Source organism: Lissotriton vulgaris, chromosome 12 (genome assembly GCF_964263255.1).
Source record: "Lissotriton vulgaris chromosome 12, aLisVul1.2, whole genome shotgun sequence".
Taxonomy (NCBI): domain Eukaryota; kingdom Metazoa; phylum Chordata; class Amphibia; order Caudata; family Salamandridae; genus Lissotriton; species Lissotriton vulgaris.
The window spans coordinates 623558865-623583642 of record NC_141700.1 but is presented as its reverse complement, the minus strand read 5'-3'; the positions used below and the strand labels follow the sequence as shown (position 1 = coordinate 623583642).

At 47.3% G+C, this 24778-nt stretch overlaps 1 protein-coding gene across 2 annotated transcripts in view; it reads right to left on the bottom strand.

Annotated features, from left to right (window-relative positions):
- COG8 (component of oligomeric golgi complex 8) overlaps positions 1 to 24778 on the bottom strand; it is a 201722-nt gene that overhangs the window by 174650 nt on the left and 2294 nt on the right. For both annotated transcript variants that reach the window (XM_086945763.1, XM_086945764.1), the window contains exons 2-3: positions 17787 to 17994; positions 4161 to 4982 (exon numbers count right to left, since the gene is read on the bottom strand). In XM_086945763.1, the coding sequence (XP_086801889.1) occupies positions 4161 to 4982; positions 17787 to 17994 (1030 nt within the window). The remainder of the gene's footprint in view (positions 1 to 4160; positions 4983 to 17786; positions 17995 to 24778) is intronic.

The following is a 24778-nucleotide window of genomic DNA, read 5'->3' as shown; positions in this document are numbered from 1 at the left end:
GAGCTGTTGGCACTATGAGTTGGCATACCAGGGAAGATGAAGGTCATTAATATTCTAGGCAGCACTAGATTAGGGATACAATTTCTTGCTAGAAGTCTAAGTGGTCCTGTACTCTAAAATCCCTAATTTTCCATGGTTAGCGACTTCAAGTTGAGCTTTTGGGTCCTGTAGCCAAGCTGAACTCTTACATTTATTCAACTAAAACTAATGAAAGACCAGGTCATTCCTATTCTACAATAAAGTTCAGACTGTTGGGTGATACTTATCTCTCTTTGAATGGATAAACGTCAACACAGTTCTGCTTATAAATGATACTGTTTAATACTGTCCCTGCAGGTCCTACTATGTAAGAACACGGACATCTTTGTTGGCAAAATGTGTAGAGAATACGGTTTACAACAGTGCTTGTGAAAAGGTTTAGTGCCCTTGTAAATTTGCTAATGTTAATATAAACATGCATTTATTTCACTTACATTTTTTTTTCTGTAAAAAGCCCAGGTGTAGCTGTAGCGTCCCCACTCACCGAAACACAAACATGTTTCAAAACATAGGTCGTAGGGAGGAGAAACTATTTTTTGACACACTGGGAAATGTATCTGGTCCTCCAACAACACCCCAGTAGGTTGAAGCCATAGCACATGCCATGGGTAGGTGGACCATGACTGGGAAAAATGCACCAGAAAATGCTGTTCTACTCTTCGCACCTCCTAATGCAGAAGTCATGAACTGGCTGTTTTCCGTGACAAGTTTCTCCTCCTCTATCCCTCACACTCTTAATAAGAAAGGCCCTCTGGAGGTAGCTAGGTTGGGGGTACGTAGAAGTGAGCAGGAGGGAACTTGAGGCTTCCGGAAACAGTTCATTGTAAAAGGAACAACCCAGGCAAAAACAGATTCCGTTAAAATGTAAATAGTATAGTAAGCCATAAACTTAGCTACAAATTTGCTTAAAAGAGTTCCCATGTGTACCACGTTTTTACAGGGAGGTTTTCGTTTCTCGACTGCGGGGGAAGTGATCTACTACTCAGCCCATGGAGCTAAGACACTACAATGATTGTGAAGCTAAGAATTCTGGTTTCAGCAGATAAAAGAACTAACCGTACTACAACATCACTAATTTGCTGTGGTTGGTGCCTTAGTTTGCTGGATTAGCCCCCTTAGCCTCAGATGCAACACAGCAGGCAGGCTCAATCCTACGGATGTTATCCTCAGGCTGACCAAGAGTTCTGGTCGTCCCACACTTGCAATTTTTGTAACTGCAGTGCTACACTCATAGGGAATTAAGTAAATCCTACTTCAAAAAGACTGAAAAACAAAAGGATCTTACATCCTGTTTAGTGCTACCTACATCCCACTCAAGGAAATTATGAAAGAAATGAGTAGATAACAATATGGTTGGTGGTGTCCATTTTAGGATGCCTTTGTGTGGATGGTTACTCAAGATGAAGGAGGAGTGGGGTTGCTCTGATCTTTAATGACCTGGTAGCAGGCCCAAAAACATTCTTCTCAGAACAATGTCAATGTAGCTGGCCAACAGCATCTAGTTGGCAATGGTGACATATCCCCTTGTTTGTAGTTTTTCATTCTGAAGTCTTTCAGGACAGTTATAGCTCCGCCCTCCTTTCCTTGTGAACAACTAACAAGAAATGCACCCAGGTTGTCTGCACAAACAATCAAGATAGGAAATGCCTAAAACCATCCTTTGGAGGGGGCTGAAGTTTCTGTTGACAGCACTCTGCCATCTCGGAATTATGCACCGATCATGCATGGGGCATGCAAGGATCAGACTGAAGGAGTCCATGAAAAATTTGAAGATAGCAAAGGCGTGAATTGTCAACCTGTGAATAAATACTGTGCAGTTGCCCTGTTTCGGGTGCCAGGAAATCTTACTGACCAGTGCCAGGATCTAAACACATGTATGAATAAGGATAGTAATGAGCTTTAAGCTTGGAATCTCCGATTGGCAGTTCCGTCTGCCAGGTTGGGAACCACCCTGAAGTCTTGCATTCTGTTCGACATGCTACCTCAAAAAGAAGGAGCCTCTCTTGCTTTGCAAGGGGGACTGGATGCTATCTAGAACGGAAGCCCAGGGATGTGCCTGAAGCAGGTGGTACCCGAGAAAGGACCTGAAAGAACCATACCCCAAAATGGAGTGTGGGTCAGAGGAAAGAGCAGAACTGCAAAAATCTCTTTCATGAGCCCTTTTGTAGGTGGTCCCTAATGGCCCCAAATTAATCTTGAGATTACAAGGTCCTCCCTCTTGGCCTGGAGATGAATTATTAACAGTCCACTCTCACTCTTAGAAACCAGCTACCTTTACAATTAGACGCGGACTGTATCTTTGCAACTGAACTTCTACACAGCTCCAATAGCTTTTGGCTAGGTTCGTACTACAAGGCAAACCTGTACTGAACAATGTACCGCAAACCACATTAAGAGGTGTGCAGAGGTTGCAAAGACATTAAATTTGAAGACCCACCTTTAGGGAGCTCCTTGTGCCTCCACCTATGCTCATTGCAACACTGCTGCAAAAGTTAGCTGTAATCATTAGTAGAGCAGTTTGCATAGACATCAGTTACTTTACTTGAAAGTTACAGACCTGGAAGAAGAAGTGCATATTAAAGAATCCAACAAACTAAGGAGGACATCTTAGAAGGATAGGGCTAGATACGTGAGCAGAGAGGCCATAGACGGATGGTGGGGTTACAGGATTGTGTGGGGTGGGCAATATCAATGTACAGGTGGGAGTACTGGTTCCGCCCCTAATGTTGGGTTGTCAGTAGTTTAGACGTGGGATTTAATATAACGTCTTTACTGCCTTCTTGTGATGCTTTTTCACCGACAGGTGTAAAAATAAATGTAAAAATGTGTTTTTATAAAAGGACATCTTAACCACTTAAGGCGCTGTAGGTGGGGCAAGCTAGAAATATTCTGGCTGGATACGGTGGCATGCATAACTTTTTACTACATCTGCACACAACACAGACCCTTCCTTTATATTTCACAAAGTCCTCTGTTAAAACTATACAATATAAACTAATTAATTTAACTTGGTATAAGAAGTCTCCAAGGATGGCTAAAAAGACCTTATGTAAGGCACCACTGAGAGGGAGGGACGTATTAGACCTGCACATGTCAGGGATATATATACTGCTTAAACCGACCATAAAATGGTCGAGCTGTCCATATACTAAACATTGGCTATGACTCTGTGACCTGTTTGGGAATGGTGAAATAAGGAGTGGTGAAACATGTTATTCTGCGCTTTTTACCTATGGACATCTTTCAACAGATGTATCTCTTGCACAGGGACCAGGGAGATTTTTATAAAAAAAGGCTGTGGAACGGACAAAATCCCATTGAATCTATGTTTGCATATAGCCAGGTCAGGAGCAGGGAATCTTAAAGCTTTACAGGGAGCGCTGCAACACTTAGTCCGAAGGTAACCAAATACATGGAGAAAAGGAATGAGGAGTTAGGAGTGGAGATGAAGGAAGAAACATGGTCCACCATACAGCAAAGTCTTTAAAAGGCTTACAGTATAAAGAGAAATTAGGGAAGATGGTTACCATTCCAACATGATGTAGAGGGGATGTGAGGAATGAAGGAGCACATTCCATGAGTGGTGACATCGCAGTCAGGAGTAGGATTATTGGCCTGGGGCCATTCAATTGATCTAAGAGATTACTGGAGTGATAATACCTATGGCCCCGAAGATACGACTCCTCAGACATTGTGGGGTGGAGGTTTCATTCTCTTTGACAACACTTGTGTGAAAACTAATTTCACGTGTCACTGACTGCTAGATTACTGATAGCCCAATTATGAAAAATGCCAACATCTTCTTCAATGAATATATGGTGGTTTAAATTATGGAAAAAGTATGCTATGTTAACATTAATGGGCATGGTTCATTTCTTGAACGGCCAAACAAATCAGAACAAACATTTGCACCTTTCACCGTCTAGGTTAAACAGAACGTGATATGGCTCACTTCAATGGTGATCATGCCTTATGTTATCAGACGGTCTAATTTGGCAAACATGTTATAACACAAGTTGTTTTTTTTTATTTCTCCTGATCTCATGCACACTATGAAACTCAAACAATACCGAGAAAAAATGTATGTTTTTAAAGAAAAAATCATTTCACTTGTATTGTACCTTCTCCAGGGCACCCTCCAATAAAGTTGTCACATCCTGAGTTAGGGCAATGGGGCAGCAGAGGCGAAGGTCATTGAACGCTGTAAGAAAATTGTTTAGGAAACATGCAAGAGGTGGGAAGTCCAAAAGCACCATTGGTGGTTGCAGGGTGCCAGGTTGGTTAGTGGGTGCGGGCGGTAAGGTACTACCCAGAACAGCCGGGGCTGAAGTCAGTGTATACAAATTCATCTCTTCCTGGAACTTATCTACTGCTTCGTGGGTCGCCCGTGCAAAGCTCTGAAGGGCAACTCGCTGGAAAATTGGTGTTAATTGCCCACGAAAGTCCGCACCAACACGGCTGAAAGAAAGCCCAAAGTACATACACTGGCCAAGCAGTGAGTCCAAGCGGGCACCTACACCTCGCTGCAGATCCCTCTCCAGGCTCTGCAGAAATTCTGAGACTTTCTGAAGTACCCAGCCATGGAAGATAGCACTCTCATTGACAGCATGGTCGCTGGACGGAGGCAGCATCAAAGAGTCCTCATCAGAGAAGATGGCTCGGTACTGGGTGATTATGTCAAATAGATGAACACGGCATGTCTCTATGGTTTTGGTAATGTGAAAGTAAGGATCATCCTCGGCAATGGAACTCTGGATGGAACGGAGCCAGGCATCTCGGCATTGCAAGAACTTGATGCGTAGTTCAGCTTCAGTGAAGACATCCATCCTGCGCAAGTAGCCAATGACACGCAGGCAGGCTGGCAGCTGAATATTGGTGCGTAGCTGCTGCACAAGTTGGTTCAGCATTAGCTGTGCTGACTGACGTACCTCATTGACAATTCCCTGTAACCAACAGCAAAAGAAAAGTTAAATATTCAAAAATCATTGCCGTAGGCACCACATACACAAGTAATAAGTTTTTGTAATGATGGTGTATTGTACAACTGGCTTGATACAACCTACAATCGGAAACGTGTGTAGTACAGTGTTTTAACTGATATTGTAGCTGGACAGGCAAGTTAGGGAGCATCTAAGAGACATTGAGAAGGGAAGGGCCAGTCATGGCTGCTATGCTGAGTCATTAACTAAGCAGAGGTCCTTAATTCAGGCACCATCGCTCCCTCAGACAAGTTCACTCTATCAATAGCCCTCCTTATATAGGCAAATCACAAGCAAAACTAGCACGCTGATCCACTCGAGTAAGCACCACCTTTTCTTGCTCCGACAAAGAGCTCCCCACATCCATGCAGCTCAGGAGATCGATAACAGACATCTATTAATCATGACCGCTTTCACCTTTGCCACAGCTGTGCTGTTCCTTCTTGGCATGCGCCAGGGTAGAATAAGTAAAGGACAGACTGCAGCACTGCCTGTACTATCAAAATAAGCAGAGAGGGTCTACATGTGCATATTTGTGTGTTTCTGAGAGTATGTGTGCGTGAATGGATCTCTACAGATATGTGTATGCTTTGAGGAGGCAGTGGATGTTATATAGGATATTTTATGGGCTTTGAGACCATCCAGCATAATAATGGCTCATCTGTGCCCATTCTTGACAACCTTCTGCATAGTTGCATAATATCCCATCCCGGTGACATACTCTATGTAGTGTGAACACTTCTGATGACATTCTATTATCTCTAGCATAATAGACACCCATCAATGAAATATACTGACCATTCTTAATGACATTCTGGCTATCCCTGGCATAGCAACGGCCCATCCTTGACATATTATGGCATTTCTTGTCAATATTATGGCTACCCCAGGCATATTACTCATTCATTCATGATATACTGTCGCTGTTATTTTTAACATGCTGGTTATCCTAAGCAGAATGGTATCCAGCTTGGTCATATCATGGGTATTCAACTTAAGCGTGTCTGTCTGTTGTATATATGGGGCAATGACACAATAATGCCGATCCTAGACTAACTGAGGCCATTCTGGACATAATTCTTACCCTCCTCCCTCCTTGTTCCTCTGGCTGCCTCCCATTCCAGTGGCTCTCCCCTTGCTGGTCTGCCTGACCCGAGCTGCATTCCTTCTCCATTTTTCATTCCCCCCCTTACCTTCTATACCCCTAGGACATGTGTCTCTGTTATGTAATGCTCTATTTACTCATGTGACTGTAACATTGTTATGTTATGTTAAAATCATTTGTAGAACGCACTTACACCAAGCGGTTTCATGGTGCTAAGGACGGGAAGCAGCAGTGGAGTGGTGACGGAAACTTACTTGTATGCCTGAGAGAACAGAAGGCTTTTAAGGAGAGTTCTGAACTGGGTGTAGGAGGTTACTGATCTGAATTCCGTGGGGAGGGAATTCCAGAATTGAGGGGCCAGGAGGGAAACTCTAGGACCACCATGTTTTTTCCATTTGAACGTGGGGATGGTGAGCAGGTTCAGGTGGGAGGAACGAAGTTCGCGGGAAGGGGTATAACGATGTATCAGGGAGGAAATAAACACCGGGCCATAGCCGGCCAGGGCTTTGAAGATAGTACATCCCAGTTTGAATGCACAGCGTTTGGCCACCGTGAGCCTGGGCGAACGTGTTGGTGTCTGGGTTAATGGAAAATTAGCCTAGCTTCTTGGTTTTGAACCAGTTGTAGGCGATGGAGCTGGTATGCTGGGATGCCAACATAAAGTGAGTCGGCATAATCAATGCGGGAGATGACCAGGGCCAAAAGAACCAAGGTTAAAGCTTTGGTGGTTAGGAATCTACAAATTAAACCGGATTCTTCGTAGGTGGAAGAAGCAGGATGGTACCACCATGCCAATCTGGGATTTCATAGACTGATCTTTACCTATTATGGCCGCTAGGCTTTTTACGGATTCAGCTGGGCAAGGAGGATTGCCTAGGAGAGGAGGTCAGAAGTTAGAGTTCCAAGGATTGGAAGGAACTCCGGTCAGGATCAGCTCCGTCTAGTCAGGGTTGAGCTTTAGTTGACTGGCATACATCCAGTCGCTAATGAGGTTCATGGTGGATTGAAAGTTGGAAACTGAGGTGGTAGAAGAGTCAATATCGAACACCAACTGAAGGTCATCGGCATAGTTAAAAGTGGCAACTTTACTGTTGCGTAGGGACCGAATTAGGGGTGACATGTATAAATTAAAAAGAAGGAGTGAAAGAGAAGACCCCTGGAGGACCCCGCAGCTTAGCCTAACCTTCTCAGCCGAGAAGTTGGCGAGACGGACTGCCTGGAATCGATTGCCCAAGAAGGAGGAGATCCAGGGCCAGTCCCTGGATGCCAGCATTGTTGACACAGTCGATCAGGAGATCATGATCGACCGTGTCAAAGGCTGCCGACAAATCCGGGAGTACCAGAGACTGGGTGATGTTTTGATTAGCCCCCTTCCTAAGTTCGTCCAGGACTGCTAGGATGACTAGCTTTGTAGAGAGTGCTGGTCTAAATCCTGCTTGCTGGGGGTCAAGGAATTGTGAGTGTTCGATAAAAGAGCGGAGGCAGTTCGCTACATGAGCTTCTAAAATCTTACTACGGTAGGGGAGTAACGAAATAGGACGGAAGTTTTTTTTTTTTTTTGTGTAAGACGTTTATTGGAGACTGGTATAGTTACACAGCGTCACGCCGACATCCCTGAGGCTGGCCGCTATCAGATCACATTACACCATGGTCTAGGTGTCATAGCAAACAGTGTACAGTGCATTATCATTATTCATGGTGTAGATATGTAGACAGTGAGCATATGCAACAGTAGTAAATCAATGTGTCTTACATTTTCTCGGGTGAATAGACATGCAACGTACCATCGGAGGAAGTGGAGAATCGAAGCAACAGTACAAGTGTATAGGCACTACAGGTCAAAAAGCAAACAGTGCGAATCGAGCAATGTCTTCAAACCCTTTCCCCCCCCCCCCCAAAACAACAACAAAACCAACTCTGGTGCAGAGGAAAAGCATCAAACGGGCATAATGTCTCTGGTATTGAAGGATCCGTGCCTCCGGGCAAGGTGCCGCACAGCGGATGCGCAGGCAGCAGCAGAAACCACGTCAGAAAGATAGTCCATGACAGTTTGAAATAAGGGGAGGAGCAAAATCATACATGGGGGCCACCAGGCCATGGGGGAGATACAGCAAAGTATTTAGATTCACAGGCACAAAGACACAAGCATGGCTCCACCACCCCCAACGTGCACCCATGGATTACAGTTATGCCTCAGGTCATACCCCCGCAGGAGAGCACAATTATATGGCAAAAGGTGTCAACCCATATCGTCAGATACCTCTCCTGGTAGCGACTGCATAGAATCAGGGGAGACTGCACGCTCCCGTGACCACTGCGTGAAAGGCTCCCAGATGTCCCTAGGTCGGGAAGCGGTGGGCATCGTTTCCCAATAGTGCTCGAGCTGCGTGTTGCCGTATGTCACATCCTTTACCCATGCATCAAATGTAGGCAATGCACGACGACCCCAGTGCACCGCCACCTGTCTCTTGGCATAAAGGAGCAGTAGCGCATGTAACTTCCTATGTTTGGGTAAGGTGTCCTGAACACATCCCAGCAGCCCCAGGAGCGGAGACGGCGCATCGGTCCTGTGAAGTATCTGATTAATGGCAGTGAAGGTGTTTGACCAGTACTCCTCTAGTTTAGGGCAGCTCCATTCCACGTGCAAGAAAGAGGCATTCTCGCAGCCGCACTTCCAACATGTAGAATCATCTCTGAGACCCATGCGATGTAGTGACAGTGGTGTGCGATAGTACCTGTGTAAAAATTTGAAGTGCACCAATCTCAATCTGTAATTGGGCGATAGAGTCGTAAGTTGTCTGCAACAGAACTCCCACTGCTCCTCCGACAGGGGCACCTCCAGGTCAGCATTCCAGGCATGCATAGAAGAAGGCACAGTAATGGGGAATTGATCTTGCATGCAGTTGTACAGCCGAGACACAAGCTTCTTAGGGGAGGGTCTCGAAAGTACGTTTTGAAGCGCTAGGAGCTGCGGTGGTTCCTCTGGGAACTGGGGCCATAGTGCTTTACAGGATTCCTTAAGTGAATGATACAGGAATAGGTCAGAGAATGACTCAGGTTGTCCCTCCTCGCGCAAACCCAGGTCCCTGAAGGCACCGTTCAGGTAGAGGTCAGCAAAAGTGTTTAGGGTTTGCCCCCTAAGTGTAATGATGCCACCTCCATCTCGCAAGCAGGGCATCATTGGGTTTCCTCGCAGAGGAATGGCTGGTGCGTATAGCAGGGGGAGTTTCGCCCCGTTTCGCAGTTCGCGCCACGTCCAGCGGAGCATGTCCACAGTGTCTACGCCTTTCGATGGACGAGACCCCTTGCCATATAGCGCTACACTCAGCGGTGACGGGGCCACTGCGGCCAACTCCACCGCAACGTGTGGCTGGTAGGGAGTGGGAAAAGCCCAAAAGTGCAAAAAATTGCGCTTGCGCACATAATGAGTACAGTTTCATGTCAGGAGCTCCCAGGCCGCGCTGACGCAATGGAAGTGTGAGCAACGCCCAAGATGTTCTCGCTTGGCCACCAGCCCATACAAGCGCCAGCAGTAGCGATCGTACACGCGCATGAAAGTGCGCCGTCAAGGGTATTGGAATATTTACAAATAAATATAAGAATTTGGGGAGGACCACCATTTTTGCCAGTGCTATTCTCGCGACCAGAGACAGGGGGAGTTTATTCCAGATTTCCACCTTTCCCTCCAGCCAGTCCACTGCTCTGCCAAAATTCAGAGTCCATAGATCCTGTATATCTCGGCTTATCCAAATCCCCAGGTATTTAACTGCGTCCATTTCCCAGCGCAGTGGGTAGTCAGAGGGCGATTCCCAGGTGGTGTCAGTTAATGGAAAAGCGACAGATTTGGACCAGTTAATGGACACACCAGCCAGGCCCTCGATTCGAACAAATTCTCGCAGCAGGGGGTTCAAGTTCACATCAGGGTTGATAACGTACAGCGTGACATCATCTGCATACAGGGAGATCAGCAGACTGCGGGAACTGAAGCCTATCCCTCTTGCGGTATGATGCTGTCGAACTCTAGCCGCAAGGGGCTCCATGGCTATAGCAAAGAGTAACGGGGATAAAGGACATCCCTGCCTGGTCCCGCGAGATATGGTAAATGGTTAGGATATAAGCCCATTCACGCTTACTCGTGCCCTGGGTGCATCGTACAGCAATTTGATCAAATTTATGAAGTTTGGGCTGAAACCCATCCTCCCTAGAATCCTAAACAGGTAGGGCCATTCAAGCGAAACGAACGCTTTAGTGGCGTCCAAGAAAATGGCTGCGGCCTGTATAGAGGGATGCAAGTAGTGTAAAATGGAAAATATTGTCCTGAGGTTGTGTGACGTGGCTCGGCCAGGTATAAACCCCGACTGATCTGGGAGTGCCATCATCGGCAACAAGGGCTGCAGTCTGTCCGCAATGATTTTTGCATAGATCTTAACATCGACATTTATCAGGGAAAAGGGTCGGTATGAGTCAAGGACCTGGCAGCCTTTGTCTGGTTTCAGCAAAGTTATGATTAAGGCTTCGCGCATCGAGTCCGGTAGGGACTCCAACTCTAGGGCTTCAGCAAAGACAGAGTGAAGTTTGGGGGCCAACTCTTCGGCACATGCCTTGTAAAAAGCTGTCGTCAGGCCATCCGGGCCCGGGCTTTGTTCGCGGGCATGCTCTTAAATCACCTGGGCTATATCCTGGACAGTGACAGGGACATCCATATAACGGCGGTGGAAATCATTGAACCAAACAATGGCAATGGAGTCTAGGAAGCTTTCCAGGGAAGCTGGGATCGTGGGCTGTTTAGTGGTGTATAGGGTCTTGTAAAACTCAGCAAATGTGTCTAGTACAGCTTCCTGACCTACAACAAGTGTCCCCTCACTGTTTTTGATGGCGTGTATGTAGTGTGACTGTGAGCGAGGAGAAATCAGTCTTGCCAGGGTTCTGCTCGGCCTGTCCCCTTCTCCGTACCTTCGGGCTTCTGCCTGTTTTCCGAGGAATTTAACCTCCCGCTGTGCTTGCTCATTAAAGGCGATCAGTTTGGATTTCATCTGACCTGCTAACTCTGGTGAGGGGTCCCGACAGAAGGCCAGGTCTAGCTCTTTTAACTCTCGCTCAAGCTGATTCAGAGTATGACGTATAGCCCGCAACACCCCAGCCTGTTTAGCGATACACTGGCCTCGAATTACCGCCTTGAATGCGTCCCATACTATAGCCTCGGTGGATGCCGAGCCCTCGTTTTCTTTAAAATATTTCACAATATCTGTTCTAATTTCTTCAGTGAAGGCAGAGTCAGTGAGTGCATGGGGGGGGCAGGCGCCAGGAAAATGCTCTCTTAGGGGCATCGGGTACCTTCAATTCCAACAGGCAGGGGGCATGGTCGGAGAGTGATCTGGCCTGTATGTCCACCCCTACCGCCCACGATGCTACGTCAGGAGACACAAGCCAATAGTCCAGGCGGGACCAGGCCGCATGATGGCTTGTTATGCATGTTCCCACAGTGTTCTCTGGGTGCCTAGCTCTCCACACATCCGACAACAGACCCTCCTCCATTACATCAAGAATCGCCTGGCGAGCTCTAGCATGTGCGGGTTTGCCCGCACCTCTGCGATCCAAGTCATCATTAATTACCACATTGAAATCGCCCCCCAAGAAAATCTGTGAACAATCTAGCAGCATGATCTGAGCCCAAACATTCCGAAAAAATTCCGGGTCATCTACATTCGGGCCGTAAATAGCCGCAAGTACTAGCGGCTTACCTTGTAGTGAGCCATGTGCAATGACGTATCTCCCCTCCTTATCTAGTATAATGGCATGTTCCCTCCAGTCCAGGCCCCTGCGGATAAGTATCGCCACACCCCTAGCGTAGATGGAATAGATAGCAGAGTACACTTGCGACCATCTAGAGTGTTTAAATCTAGGCGAAGGAGTGGAATTGATGTGGGTCTCCTGTATAAAACATATATCCACATTATGTCTAGCAAGCATCCCATGCATCAGCCTGGCCTTTTTGTAGTCCCCAAGACCCCTAATGTTCCATGTCCACAACTTAACACCTCCCATTTCGTATCTCTGTCAAATCCACCAGTCCCGGTCTGCTGCCTGCCACGTTGCCCCCGGACAAACCAACCCAGTTCGAGCACAGCAATATCACGTACATATTATTTGTTGAACAGCATCCTCTATCGCACCAACTTCCAATAATTATCAAACATCCCAACTCCCCCCACCGCCCCCCACCCTCACCAACCCCCCAATCAGGTTGTGATAAATCCCACTCGAAGACACGCATAGCGTGTTGGCAAACTAGAAACAGTGGGAGACACCCCATGGGGGCGTGGTGCTCCCGGCATACACCCCTGTTTGCGCAGGGTGCCTGCACTCAAATGGGAACCTCCATAACCCAAAAGGTTACCCCGCCACAGGGTCGGCCACCGCCACTCCAGACGAACATAAGGAATGTGTTGTGAACCAGCAGCCTCATATATGCAACAGGGCCACCCCTCAGTTCTCACCCCAACCCAAATCAGGGCAAGCAAAGCTACAGAAAGTGCGGGGGAACGGACCATTCAAGCAAAATGGGAAATATTGAAATAGATGGTACCACAGTGTGCATAACAACAACATACTTAATCATTATCACTGAGCCGTGCAGAGTCATCCCCCAGTCTCGGCGATTTCCGCCTCGCCCCGGGACCGCAAATGTGTTTCGCAAATTTTAGTGCAGATTGTGCATCTGTAAAGAAGTGCGTGGTGCTCTCATGTACTACCTTCAGTTTTGCCGGATATAAGAGAGAGTATTGGACACCAGCTTGTAGTAACAGTCTCTTGGCTGGCATGAATTCCTTTCGGGCAGCCTGCTCCAGGGGGGTAAAGTCAGGATAGAAGGAGATATTGTTCCCTTTATGTGTGATCTTACCCTTCTCCCTAGCGAGGCGTAGGATGAGGTCCCGGTCCTGGAAATTCAGAAGTTTAGCAAGACTAGGACGTGGCGGTGCGCCCACCGGCGGCTTCTTTCCAAGTGATCTATGTGCTCTTTCGACCGTAAATACCTGTGAGAGGTCCGGATCGAAGAGTTCGTGCAGGAGGTCCGCCACAAATACCTCCATTCTGCCAGTGTTCGCCGTCTCCGGAATTCCCGTGATGCAAATGTTTGATCTCCGGGAACGTGCTTCCAAATCCTCTGTCTTAGCTCGCAGGGACTCCAATTCCCTCTCAATGTTCGTGATGTGTTGTTTGGCGTGTTGTTGGAACTCGCAGCACTCAGTGTTTCTATTTTCCAGGCAGTCCAACCTAGTTTCGTGTGCGTCCACCTTGGTCTTAACCGATTCCAACTGTGAGGACATGGCATCCAATTTGGTGTCTATGCTTTTCAGGCTCGATCTGACTTCCATCATCAGTGCACCAAAGTCAATGTCTGCGGCAGTCCCTAGCGATGAAGACTCATCTTTATCCTGATCAGCCGCATTCTGTTTAGCCAGGCGCTTTTGTTCTAAATTGAGCCTGGGCTGCCGCGCGTCATTCTTCCCCCCCCATCTTGGATATGGAAGCGTGTCACGTAGAGGGGCAACCAATTCAGAAGGCCGCGTGGGTCTAACTGCAATGTCAAACAGGGCAACCCACTAGCACTAGCAGAGCCTGGGGGGCTATATGCATATAGCACAGAAAAGCCGCACTGTCCTCGTTCGTATAGTCTCTTAGGGCGGCTTGGGCTGGCAGGGAGGACCAAACTGCAGGTAGTGGCTAGCTCAGCGCGCAGCGCTATTCCAAAATGGTGGATCCACCAAAGTCTGTGTGCGCCAGAGCATCCCAATAGCGGCATGCACTAGAGCGCTGTTAAGGATCAGAGGCACCCCACCAGACAATGGGCCGCCGTAGGCGCTAGGATATTGCCGCAGATGTAGGTACTCACAGTGTCCTGCTGCGCAGATCTAAGATTCCAGCAGTAGCCCCAGTGTTCAAGCGTGAGGGGCTCTAGCAGGTAGACGCTCTCCCCCACAGGGCTGTCCTGTACCGTTCTCCTGATGAGTGTGGGGGTCAATCACAGGCCCCGGCCCCCGGGTCGAGTCCGCGCTCAGCCTCCCTCCGAGCGCCAGCTCACCAGGCAAAATGGCGGATCCGCCTCGGGTGCTCCGCTGATGTCCGCCCTCGGGAGACCAGCGCCAGATCCCTCGCACGTGCTGGGCCAGCCGGGCTGCAGATCGCCTCCCCGGTGTAGCAGTCACTCACCGGTGTAGCCCGGAGACGCGGCGCGTCTGTTTGGGGGCCCGCGCGTCTCCACTCATAGGGCACCAGGAGGCCCTCCGATCACCGGGCTGTAGTCGGCAGTGACGCCCGGAGCAGGCTCCGCAGCAGTGGGTCTCCGAGGTCGCGTCGCGTGGCCGGACCGGCAAAGGCCACAGCTTCGTCTCTCGGCGTCCGGTGCACCTCAGATTTTGGACGCAGGATCAGCTGGGTGTCCGCCGCCAACCCGCGTGCGCAACCGGGCCCCTCGAGATCATGGAACAGGATTAATGTGTGCAGCCGGCGGAGCTCACTCACAGAGCGGCCATCTCGCTGCCCGGTTGACCACGCCCCCCGAAATAGGACGGAAGTTGGTCAGTATCAAGGGGTCGGCGTTGGGTTTCTTCAAGATGGGGACAATTTCAGCGAGTTTAAAAGTATCAGGGACAATGCCTTGTCTGAGAGAATTGTTGAGGAGAGCAAGTGGGGGATCTGGGCAAGTGGAAAAGTCTTCTCGTAAAATGTGTGGGGGTTAGCAGTCTGTAGGGGAGCCTGAGCCAACTTTTTTTAGTAGGGCCAGGAACTCCTCTCTAGAGATCAGAGGTATTTGATCCAGCAGCTGGGAATTTTTAAACAGAGAGGGAGAGGTTATTAAAAGAACGGGAGGGGGAATGCTGCTTTTGATGGAGGCAATTTTCTCCATGAAGTACGAATTTAGAGAGTCACAAAGCGTTTGTGAGGGAAGATGTTTAGCTATCACTCTGTCTGGTAGCGAGAGCTCATTACAGACACACGTGTCCATGAGCTGAGGGATCTCCAAGATTTCAAGTATCTCTGTGTGCCTGTTCAGGGTAAGGGTCTTCATCCGCTTGCTCGAGCCAATCTCCTCTGAACATTTCTAGTTGATGTTTAACCAGCGATAGGATGTTTAAGTAGCGGATTACCAATGTCTTTTTTTCCTGGGTCAGGGGAGGGATAGGTGCAGATGGATCTTCAAGGCTGGTGAGCGAGCCCTGCTCAGACGATAGGACAGAGAGTTCAGGGAGAGTATTCCTGGGTAAGAAAATCCCTGTAGTGTGCAAGAGAACCTTCGTGCAGGAGCTAATAAGTCAGTTGTCTTGTAGGAGTCTTAGCTCAGTTGCTCTGTAGCATACAAAATGGGCATAGTGGATGGCCCCTGGCCCCGGCTGTACGCGGACGGGTTCAGACGGGCTTGCCTTTGTCACGCCTGCTGCACGCGTGCGCTCAAGCATCAACCTAAATAGTGGTGAGGCGCTGAGACTAGCGCACTGATCCCTACCGGAAGTGCCCGACCTTACTGCAGCTCCCGAGAAGCCCTCAGCTCAACGGCACTTGCCGCATTGGACCGTGGCGTGGGATTTCTCAGTGAAAGTAAGAATTGTGCAAAATTACAACTATTTTAAAAGCATCAACAGTAAAAGATTTGTGCCGATATTTACACAGTGAGACAGCAGAGTTTAAAGGTATGCGCGATTAAAAGAGTGACAGCACAGAGCAGCTAGCAGCATCACCTAAGGCTAAGGTTCTGCGGCATCCGCTGCACTGATTTCAAGCAGCAACCTAAACAGTGGTGAGGATTGGCGTGCTGACCCCTACCGAAAGTGCCTGCCCTTACTGCAGCTCCCGAGAAGCCCTACGCTCAACGGCACTTGCCGCATCGGACCAGGGCGCGGGAGTTCTCAGTGCAGGTAAGAATTGTGCAAAATTACAAGTATTTTAAAAGCATCAACAGTACAAGATTTGTGCCGATATTTACACAGTGAGACAGCAGAGTTTAAAGGTATGCGCGATTAAAAGAGTGACAGCACAAAGCAGCTAGCAGCGTCGGCTAAGGTTCTGCCGCGTCGCGCATTATTTTTCTATGTGTTGGTGCTATTCTATGCTCTAGTAAAACATGTTTTTCTGTGTAACACTTTTTTTTTCTTTTCCCATGTTTTAATATGCTCTTGTACCTGATGTTATCTCCAACTTGTATCTCACTTATCCTCATGTAAAGTCCTCTGATTCCTCCGGGTCTAGCCAGCGCTATATAAAACTCTTCAAATAAATAAATAAATAAAAATTCTGACTAACCTCTGACTGGGGAGAGGATGTGGCCTAACGGCTAGGGCTGTCGACCTCAGAGCTGGGGAACTGGGTTCGAGTCTCGGAAGGGACGCTCAACATCTTGTGATTTTGGGCAAATCACTTAATCTCCCTGTTTCTAACAAAAATGCATGAATGTGTCCGTCTGTAACATAACTGGTGCTCATGTCAAACGCTCCCGATTCCTTCGGGTGTAGTTTGCGCTATATAAAATTCCACCAAGATAAACAACAACAAAAAACACCTACAACAATGGTGGTGAAAATCCTTGGCATACGATGGGCAGCCCTCGTGTTTGCCAATGATGATGAAATGGATATGAAACACAGAATATGCTGATGTATGAGTAATATATGTGACTTTTGGTAAGAAATAGAAGCTGATGTTTGGAACTAAACGTGCATGTAATTAAAGTGAAAATCTTGTGTCAGAAGAAGCAAATAACTTTTTTTCAGGTAAATTGCAATCATATGTTTAGTGAAATGGAGTTTGTTTATCTTACAGACATTTCTGCAACACATCTGTATTTATTCTCGGGAAAATTCAAGCTTATGTGTCAGACAAAAATATGGAATTTTTTTAATTTATCTACCGCTGATAATAGTGTAAACCTGAGCCGTTGTTGACGGGATAAATGCATATTTTGGTTCTTTGGCATCAGGGAGCCCTCGCTGCTAAGGTGGTTATTTAATGACTTAACTGTCATAATCTATTACTAAACCCTTTATATTATATTACTTCTATAAGAGGACTCAGCATATAAGAATGGTGCAACGGTCTGAGCCTGTGAACTCTATGTAGCTGTGCAGTAAGATTTCCAAATCAGAATGTAAGATTAGCCTAACTCTGCGGTCTTATGCCTGGGATTGTAAGATTTCTTTCGGGTTGATTCACAGTCATAAAATATACCTGGGTCTCTACCTGAGAGGAGCAGGATTAAAAGAAAGAAACGAATAAAGATTACATTAATTTTGAAAAATGTTAGGCCGTGTAATACTGCATAAAGACAAACACACGCTCTCCCTCCCTAGCCTAAAAACACACCGACCTATTCAGACAGGTAAGCGTGATGATGACCATAGGAGGGAAGTAAACTGGCACAGAGTGAAAAAGACTGGCTGCCGGGACCAGTAAACAGTTTCTTTGGCCAGAACACTTTAAATTGTCATCCTGCTTTTGAAATCAAGTAAATTAAAATCAATAGCCATTTAAAATAGATATTTAATTAAAAGTGGACCAAAATAGGGACTCGGGTATTTCAACTATTGAGTTGGAAGTATCACAAATGAGAGGCACAAACACAAGTCACAAAAAAGACAGGAGGTAAAACAAAATGTGTTCATTGCGCTTGCCTGTATCACTGGGATGGTGGAATGCTTTTTCTCCAGCCTACGGACATATGCAGCAAGCTCCAACGCCTCCTCATAGTAGCCATTACGGACACACGTGTCCATGAGCTGAGGGATCTCCAAGATTTCAAGTATCTCGGTGTGCCTGTTCAGGGTAAGGGTGTTCATCCGCCTGCTCGAGCCAATCTCCTCTGCTCGTTTCACAAACTTCCTGCAGACAATTAGATAAGCAAAATGGGCTAGGTCTTGTCTTCCTTAAATAATAAACATCAAATGTACCTAAAAATGTATACAGGTATGTGAAAGAGAATCTGAATAATCATACATCCTCACACCACCTGATTGATTGCCTACATAAAATGCCTAGAACATATCCAATTTGTAAAAGCAGTTTGGCTTTTGCCTTTCTGTATTTTTTGTTACACATGATCATTGTTAAAACAATAAAAAGTACTGACTGTTGCCAACCGGCATATAAATTGAGGCACTGTTTTATAAATATGGAACACATTTGTTTCCTAAGAATTAAGCAGGTGAACCATGACGTAAACTCAACTTTAGAAATTCCACCATATTGCGTGCTGGTGAAATTAGGAATTCTAGGACAGGGTGATGCCCACTCCCTGAAGAAAGTGGTCATCTAGGGGGTATAATGACCCCAGGGGTAAGTAGCCCATTAGCTACTACCCCGTACTCTCCTCAACGTCCCTTAATTGAGTAATTAGGGGACCCCCTGATACCAGGACTTCAGATTTCTACAGACCAAAAGAAGAAGTGGACAAAAAAAATAAGACATCTGACCCAAGAACCGAGGAGCATGACCGACTTGGCACCAACCCTGCTAGCCTGCCTGTTGCACCAACCCTCGTAGAGCAACTGATTTGTCCTGCCACTTTGCAGACCTCAAGAAACCCGGAGGGCTGCCAGCGCCTCGCAAATTGCCAAATTAACTCCCTTGTGTGAGAAGTTGGCCTGGTATATGATGTTCACTATTCTAGTGAGCACCTTGCACCAGTCCAAACAACCCTTATGGTGATGGTTGTAAAGTCAACCTTATAGACCAGCTATCCTAGTGGTAGCAAGGACAAAGCAGTCTTAGGCTAACCTCAAGAGGGCATGTGAAGCCAGCTGTTTTACCATATGTAACCCCTTTAATACCAGATGAAAGGACACCACATAGGATATATATAAAATATATATGTATTTATTTCTAAACAACCCCTCTGACCTCTTTATGAGGTCAGAGGCACAAGCACATAACAAGATACTTAATTATCATACAATAAGTTGCACAAAATAAAGTAGGGCCATAGGGGGCACGCTAAACCATATACTAAAATAGTGGTATAAGAACCACGTCACAAACAAAGGATAGGCCTAGGGCCTGGGGAATCGCTGGGGCTACACTGTACTACCAAAGGATAGGAAGTAGGAGGGCCACGGGAGGCGAGTGCAGAGTCTTTACTCACACACAAGTTACCATAGAGTTAGAATGGGATCGAAAGAATTAGAAACTAGTTCTTTTAGGGCACTTCTGCTGGACTCGATGAAAGTTACTTGAAACCTAGACACTAGGATAGTCAATACCCACAGGAGCACCGGAGTACTCGCGTTACCTCACCCACAGGAAGCGGGTGCATAGGTGTCAAAGTGTGTGGGGTTTCGTCGCTGAATCCTATGGAGCCTTGAAGAAAGATGCTGCAGGCGACCAGGAGAGAAGTGTCCGGTTGGATCCAAGGGCGGATCAAGGATGAAGAGTACCTGAAAGCAGAGGGGACAGAGCCTGGGTCACTAGCCAGTGACCAGGCGATGTCGCGTAGCAATCAGGTGATGTCGTGAAGCTTGTCTCTGCAGCCACGTGGACCAGGAGGCGTCGATGACGACCAGGAGTCAGGCACGGACTGTCCCAGTGGCTTCCGGATTGGAGTCAACAAGCCTTGGCAAAGGCAACCCACGCAGGAATCGAAGTTGGCTTCTTAATCAGACCAGCAAGGTCTGATGGGCTTCTTCTTTTCAGAGAAGCAAGGGCCAGTCCGGAGCAACCAGACCAGCGGTGTAAGTTCAAAGGTTCGTCGTCAAGATGGCCACTAGCCAACAGGCAAGTGACCGGACAGACGCATAGAGCAGGAAAATGCAGAAGGGCCCCACGCAGAACTCATGGAGTGTGGAGTGCTGATCTTCGGTGCAGTTGGTGCTCGGGGCTGGGGCTTCTCAATCCCCAATGCACAGCTTCGAGGGTGCCTCAGAAGCTGCACGGAAAGCAATTCGCTGACTTTCCAAGATGGCCGGTCCCACGTCTCGAGTCGCCTCCACGGGTCTCAGCTTTGCTGGGGCTGTGGATCGGGCTGAAGGAAGTCTGGAAGTCCGGGTCTTGTCAGGCTCTGTGCTCGGGCTCCGGCAGGAGTGTCGACAAAGCAAGCCGTTGATCGCCGGATGGTGCCTGCTTGTGCAGGGTGGTCACTCCTTGACCACAAGGGAGATTCTTCAGTCTTCTATCTTCAGGTAGAATGTCGAAGGTCCAGAGTTTCGTTTAAAGTTTCAGTCAGGATAAATCTAAAGTCTTGGGACTCAGCTCCTACCTATATACCAAATCTAGGGGTTGGATTACCTGCTAGGTCCCTCCTATGGGTGGGACCAGGGAAAGGGGTGGTTACACCCCTTTCCCTTTGTCCAGTTTTTCGCCAGAGCTGGGGCTGGAGTGCCCCAGCACCGGTTTGAACTGGACTATGCATGGGACACCTTGTGTGCCCCAGGCAGTGTCTCATTTCTTTCAGCCCTCCCTGCCCTAATACACAAGAACCTGTCTGGGGTGGTGCTAGCACCTCCCAAGACAGGAAACCTATTGTCCAAGCCTCCCTCGCTGGAAGGACTCCCAGCAGCAGGAGGTCAGACTTGTGTCTGTGGCAGCAGCATCCATTTCGTGATGCTGAGGCTCTGGTTAACTTTAACCGGGATTAGTAGGAACAACATGTCTTCTCCCTGTAGAAGGGTGGAATGCTACCCCAGTCGCCAGAACTGGCGAGGGGGTAGTATTCCAAAGCGTATGACACCTTACGCGACATGTTTTGATAAAGCCAAACCAGAGTTAGCATTTAACCGCGAGGTTCATAATGCACTTAAAGAGTATATGGTATGGCTATATCCTAGAACAGCTATAAGGACATGGTTCCGAAAGGTGCAGATAGGCTCAGCTCATGCTAGAGCACCATCTCACATAAAACCAAGCACCCTGCCTCCAGGATTGTTAAGGCCTGCCAAAGGAGTGACTTATAGGTGTATATGTGTCTAGATATAAAGGTTAGATATAGGAATACTACATCTAAGCAAGGGGTGATTACACGACCATGCCCCAGCTGAGTGATCAGCCAGTTGTGTCAATGGGAGTGGCCAGCCAGGGGTGGCATAATACATGCTGCAGCCCCCGATAGGCCTTGGATACCTATGCCCTGGGTACCTATAGTACACTGTACAGGGGCTCATAAGGTGACCCAATGTCCAATTGGCAATGTACCTAAAGTACATTGTTGTGAATTTAGAGAGAGCACAGCTGGGCTGTGGGTCTGATTAGCAGGCCCACAGCCACATGAAGTCGAAAACCAGTGAAGCAAAGGGGTGACCATAGGAAAGCAGACCCTACTCTCCTACACCTTGGAGAAGAGGAGCTACTCCCCTGCAGCCACAAGCACCAAAGAGCAAGACTCGGTACACCGACCTGCCACCTATGGGGACCACCAACGCAGCAACCACCCAGGAAGAGGTGGCAATGCTTCTATAGGTCAGATCAGTCCTTCCTCCAAGTGTGGAGGGGAGTTGCACAGTACCAATCCCTGGGGTACTGGACTACTTGCTGCTGCCTAAGCTTGTTGTGCCCAGACACCAGCACCAAGGAAGACCGACCAGCAAGTCGAGGGATTTGAGGGACAGTTAGACCCACATCAAGAGTGGCCCAGCTCCCCAGTTTGCCCCTCTACAGCAGAAACAAAGACCAAGAGTGAGTCTGTGACCGCCGCCGCCACCAGACGCCTCGAAGCACCTATCCACCTGTGCTTCAGAGCCCGAGTCGAAGGGAGGTGACTGTCCCCAGGCCCACAAGAGCTAAGCACCTCCTTGGCTTTGCCCAGACTGGACTTCCAGTCACCACCTGCAGCCTCTTTCTGCAAGCTTCCTCCAACCATGAGTGACTTGAGCACAGAATCACAATGTCATAAGACACCACTGCAGCAGAGCCCCACAGTCCGAGGAAAATTGGACTAACAGTGTCCCTAAGTGCCCAAGGATCTCAAGGGTCGGGCACTCCGGTGGGTTCCCCCAGAGGGGTGCCCAAGTCCCTGTCTGCAGCCTCTTTGTAAGTGGACTGTTCCCCCATTAAAATGAATTGACACCTGACGCCGTGACACACCTTTGCACCCGGACGCTCCAGAGCCTCGCAAGGTGACCTGTTGTTGCGAACCTGGACCTTGCCCCATACTTACCTTAAGTCCTGAAGAACAGTCCCATAAGTCACTGCTAAGTGCCCGAATGCAATACATGTTTTCCTCCATAGGCTAACATTACGAATCCAGAAATTACAGTATCCACTTTTGAGAACTGAAAATTAAATTGAAAAGTACCTACCCGATTTCCATGATCTTGTTATCTAAATTTATGTACAAGTACGTGTTAGTTTTATAAATTGGTGTTAGATTTCTTTTTTGGGTGTGTGTCTCACTTACTGCCTTTGTGTGTATAATCAATGCTTAGCACTACCCTCTGATATGCCTAACTGCTTGCCCACACGACCACAAGAGAGCAGTTGTGGTGTAATTTGATCTTGTGTAATTCCTTTGGGGTTTGCCTGGAATCTTTACACAGTGTACATCTTTTGGTCCACTATATCAAGCCGAAGGCTTGAAAAATGTAGACCAGGAGTAACACATACATTATATTGTGCACCTCCAACACCACCGTTTTTAACAATACCAGCCACAGGATTCAATAAAGTTTAGGCCCCTAGTGGCCAACGATTTTTTTTAGAATTTTTGTTCACTATCTCACTGACCCTTCCACTCCTATCTTTTAGTAATATAGCCCACACCTTCCAGAAAGGGCTCCCAAGTCTCTGTCTGTTGCAGCACTCCCCGTCCTGCAGCGGGGCGGGAAGAACCCGATGATAAGGGACCTTTTGGTGGGTGAGAGTTATTTTAAGAAAAGTAAATCTTTTCCCTTTAGGGATACTACTATATCTGAAAGGTTATCAGTTTAAACATTCTAGTGGATTTCTTTTGATGATCTATTTGATACAGGAGGCAAGGTCCACTGTGTACTTCTATCTCCCTCTTCTTGATTAATGTGGCAATATATTAAGAGCCAGCTTCCTACAGCTCCCACTTGAAACACAAGCAAAAACTGAGAACTAATACCCACTCGGCCAGGGAGCATTCTAATGGCCATACAAACATCTTCCCACATGGATCTCTCAGGTCCATCAGCTAGTAAAAAGATAGAAGCTAATTTACTTCGTATTAAAAATGGGGTAAAGTAAGGAACACTTCTAAGACTGAGACAATCATGGTATTACATACCGCCCTAAACAAGGACTGTGTGCTATGCATTCACTTTCACATTGATTGGATTGCATGTGCTTTAGCACAGATAACAATCTTGCACACTGAGAACAGGATTGCACTTATGACAAAGCCTCTCCCTCCTCCTTCAGTCAGAGGCGACTGGCCACGCTCATGCCCTCTTTCCATTTGCCTTCCAGTTGTAGAACAACTGGTTGCTTGTATCGAAGTTTGGTGGTTTTCTCATTGTGTCAGTTTAACCGTCTTCACCAGCAGGGTTCAGGTGTGTGGAAGTGGTGGAACTGTCTGCATTTTTCTCTGTGGTGGTCCCACACTTAAGAACCTACTGAAACAAGGCATGTGCAACTGGGTGCTACGGTCTTACGACAGTGTCTTTAGTATCTAATAGATTTCAGTTTATTTATGTTTTCCGGTTAGCGAGTCTTGAGAATCAGAAACCACTCTTCAGTACCTGAGGTAAGTAAGCCCTATGCACGGAGACGTTAGCGGGGAGTGAAAGCAGCATCCTGGTGCTGGCTTGTGGCACCCAGACCGATTCCCTTCTTGGAGACAGAAACGGTCTAGTCTCCAGAGTAATCTGCAAGCTATGTAAGAAGAGAGGACATTATACCAAGTGCTGTCAGAGTGGGATTGTTAGGAGGAGCCAGAGTGACGTATATAGTGATAATGAGGCCTCTGTATTTCAGGTTGGCGAATAGACAACCCAATAACATTATAGAGATTAATGGATTGAGTGTAGAAAGGTGATTTGACTTAGGCGCTTGGTTGACTAATACAGTGGAACTTTCTTCATAGAAAATGTTAAAATGTGATATTGAAGCCCACAGATCTCTTGCCTCTTGGTTATGGTGGTGAACCCATCAAAACATAAAGGTTGCTTTGATGCATCATTCGCATATGTGAAGAGGAGTATCAAGGTCAGGGTGTATGTGGCAGTAAAGGGTGACTTGAGCTGGCTGCACCAAAAGTTGTTAGGTGTACTTCCAAATGCAAATGCACATCTCCACATACAACTCAATGAGTTGTGTGTCAAAATGGAAGATTTTGTAATTGAATTTTTACAAAGTATTGGAAGAAGGATTCAGTTGTCTGCAAGGCTATGTCCATAACAAAGAAATCCAGCCACTTAAAAACACTGAATGCCTCGCTCCGGTAGTCGTAACTATAAGTCTGGTGGTTTATAAGGCAAATGATGATCTGTCAGCTCCGTTTTATGCCATCTATCCCTAACCCACAATTCATGTTCATCAAAACATTATCCAACTTAATTTCATGTACCCACTACTTCTGATTGACGGAGCCTGTATTAATTTCACAGATTAACACATCGCACAGTCATCCACTTCGGCCACACATAAATCAACAGCTCCCTACCTACTCAGACTGTCAGTGGTTACATTCTTTATTCCAGGAACATACACAACTTCAAAA